At 46.6% G+C, this 3,611-nt stretch overlaps 1 protein-coding gene across 1 annotated transcript; it reads left to right on the forward strand.

The window, feature by feature from the left end:
• Positions 1–469: 469 nt before the first annotated feature.
• Positions 470–1,414, forward strand: LOC109087114 (olfactory receptor 52N2-like). Its single transcript, XM_042748179.1, has one exon. It carries the CDS (start codon positions 476–478, stop codon positions 1,412–1,414), a length of 939 nt encoding a protein of 312 aa, XP_042604113.1. The 5' UTR covers positions 470–475.
• Positions 1,415–3,611: the final 2,197 nt, after the last annotated feature.

A 3,611-nucleotide genomic window follows, 5' to 3' on the forward strand; every position in this document is an offset into this window, starting at 1 on the left:
AGCAAACAAAGCTCGTCAGAAGTGCACCAATCACAGAAAAGACAGGTATAAGATTATTTTCCCTCTTGAGGAATGACGGAAAGAGTGCAGTTGTTGTTAAAGACATAAAAATGGGCAAACAAACTAAACATTATTCAGAGTAAGCAGGTTGTGATCTTGAATATTGTGAGTATAAATAAACCACAGTGAGTAGGAGAGGGTGCAATAATTAAATTTATAATCCATATAAAAAAGTGGTGAGACAACTCTGCAGCTAATACAACCATCTTCCCTAGTAAATTCCCTGGTAGGTATTTCAGGTCTTTTTTTTTATTATCAGACTTTCACAATACTAAACTCTGACTTAATACATAATTGAACAATGATGGTATTTATTGGGTTCTGTAGGCTAGTGTAAAAGACAAAACAAGATCAAATTCCTTTTATTATGCTGTTAATATAACCACTTTATCTGTATGTTTAGTTCAGGTTTCAAATGGACAACCTGACATTCAGATACAGTGTACTTTTAGTGGAGGGACTGCAAATTACACATCAGTCCAGCCAGCTGACCTTCATCTTTCTATTGATTGCTTATGTCTTTACAATGGTGTCCAACATTGGGATTTTGATTCAGATCTCTGCAGAAAAAAGTTTACACCAGCCTATGCACATTCTTTTCTGTCACTTGCCAGTGAGTGATGTAATTGGAGCAAATGTCCTCATACCACGCTTACTGAAGGACTTATTAACAGACCCCTCTGAGCGCTACATTACATATGTGGAATGTGTTTTCCAAGCTTTTTTTGAACATTTATATGGAACAACTTCCCACACAATTCTAATGATTATGGCCTTTGACAGATATGTGGCCATATGCAATCCACTGCGATACCCAACTATAATGACCAATAAAATGATGGTTAAACTGTCAACAGGAGCTTGGGCTGCTGCAATATTGCCAGTGGGAATTTTGATTGGCCTCAGTGTGCGTCTTTCTCACTGCAGATCATTTATTCCAAACCACTTGTGTGATAATGCTTCACTTTTTAAATTGTCTTGTGAAAATACAGTGATTAATAATGTATATGGATTAACTTTTACTGTGGTTTTACTTACCGCTTCATTGGGGTGGGTGTTAATGACATATCTCAGAATAGCAATGGTATGTTTAAAAAGCAAAAACAAAGCGACCAACAGCAAAGCCATAAAAACTTGCAGCACTCATTTGACTGTTTATGTAATCTTACTTATCTCTGGTTTTGTCCCAATTTTCCTTCATCGCTTCTCTGAGTATGCTGAAAATAGGAAGTTTGGGAATGTAATGTTCCATGTTATACCACCAGTATTAAACCCCATAATATATGGTTTACAGGCCAAGGAAATAAGACAAAGAATGTTAAAACTATGCAGAAATAAAGTTAATTCTAGCTGATTTTAATGAATTTACATATTTATACAAGAAAAGCACTGTAATGATGTGAACATTTTCTTTGAATCCAAATTTTAAATATAAAATGCACTTCAATATTTATTTTAATTTCTTTCTAAGAATTCCTTGTGTGTTAAGGCATATGTGGCAAAGCAGGTTATGTACAGACATGCATAAATACAAATATAGACCAGATAAATATGTGATAACAGTCTGCATAATTAACAAGGGCATAATGTGCCGTTAGTGTACCCTAAATTAATAATGATTACTGTTGATTTGTTTTGATTTTTTTTTTTTTTTCATCATTTCAAGTGTATGTTCTAATTACTTAATATGATAAGGTGGATGTATTAAGCAATATGTCTGCACATAAAACAATTCACTGAAGTAAATAATAAAAAAGTAGCACCTCAAATGGAAATAAGCAGATTACTAGAAAGCAAGAATATTTGAAGATTCTTCGGCATAACAGTGATATAACTTGTCAACAAGCTGCGGCCACATAAAATAAAGAACTATTTCTATTGCACTGAAGACAGCGCTTTTATTGGGTGATCCAAAATCAGAAAACATCCAGGCAAAGGTCAACATCCAGGTAATCCGTCCAAAACAAGAAACATAGACAACATCCAGAAACACGAGAAACCAGGGAACCAGGAAAACACAGGGTGACATTCAACAAGGACTCCGTGACAATGACAGAACAACCGGGGTATTTATACACAGAGAAATGACAATGCTAACGGGGAATTGGCTGAGTGCAATGATTAGTAACCACGGACAGCTGAGTGCAATGAGCAGTGATGAAACAGACAAGACTATGGGAAATGCAGTTCTAAGGTGGGGTGACGATAAGGGGAAGTGAGACCTCTAGTGGCCACCCAGGGAGACACAGAACAGACACCGTGACACTACCCCCCCTCTAAGGAGCAGCTTCACGATGCTCCTCAGAACAAAATAACCAAAAAAAACAAAGACCAGGAGGGAGGTGGACTGGTGGAGGCAGAACAGGGGGAGGGATGGCGGGCCAGGCCCGTGTAGGGGAACTGGGACCGGCAGCGATGGCTCCCCTGGTAGCCCAGTTGGCTCGGTCAGGTCAGGGGGCCATGGTGGGCCCGAAAGTTCAGGGGACCACGAGGGACCAGGCAGTTCAGGTGGCCACGGTGGACCCGAAAGTTCAGGGGACCACGAGGGACCAGGCAGTTCAGGTGGCCACGGTGGATCAGTCCATTCTCGTTGTGCAGACGGCCAGGGAGGAATTTGCCATTTGAGTGGCCCGAACGGAACCTGCCAATCGGGGAGCCAGTAAGGAGCAGGCTGTGGCGATGGCCAGGTAACGGCATTGGGAACGGCCTCAGACAAGGGCACCGCCTCGGGAACGGCCTCGGACACGGGTATCGCCTCCGGAACCATCTCGGGCCCTGCATCGGCCTCCGGAACAGCATCGGGCACCGCCTCGGGAATGGCCTCAGGAACGGCATCGGACAAGGACACCGCCTCGGGAACGACCTCGGCATCGGGCACCGCCTCGGGAACGGTCTCGGGAACGGCCTCGGGAACGGCTTTGGACAAGGACACCGCCTCGGGAACGACCTCGGCATCGGGCACCGCCTCGGGAACGGTCTCGGGAACGGCCTCGGCATCGGGCACAGCCTCGGGAATGGCCTCGGCATCGGGCACCGCCTCGGGAACGGCCTCGGGAACGGCTTTGGACAAGGACACCGCCTCGGGAACGACCTTGGCATCGGGCACCGCCTCGGGAACGGTCTCAGGAACGGCCTCAGGAATGGCCTCAGGAACGGCATTGGACAAGGACACCGCCTTGGGAACGGCCTCGGGCTCGGCCTCGGGCACCGCCTCGGGAACGGCCTCGGCATCGGGCACAGCCTCGGCATCGGGCACCGCCTCGACCTGCGGAACAGCATCGGTCACTGCCTCGACCTCCGGAACGGCATCGGTCACCGCCTCGGCATCGGGCACAGCCTCGGCATCGGAAACAACATCGGGCACCGCCTCGGCATCGGGAATAACATCGGGCACCGCCTCGACCTCCGGAACAGCCTCGGCATCGGAAACAACATCGGGCACCGCCTCGGCATCGGGAACAACATCGGGCACCGCCTCGACCTCCGGAACAGCCTCGGTCTCGGGCATTACATCGGGAACCGTCTCTGGCACCGTCTCTGGCACGGCATCG

Source organism: Cyprinus carpio, chromosome B21 (genome assembly GCF_018340385.1).
Source record: "Cyprinus carpio isolate SPL01 chromosome B21, ASM1834038v1, whole genome shotgun sequence".
Taxonomy (NCBI): Eukaryota; Metazoa; Chordata; class Actinopteri; order Cypriniformes; family Cyprinidae; genus Cyprinus; species Cyprinus carpio.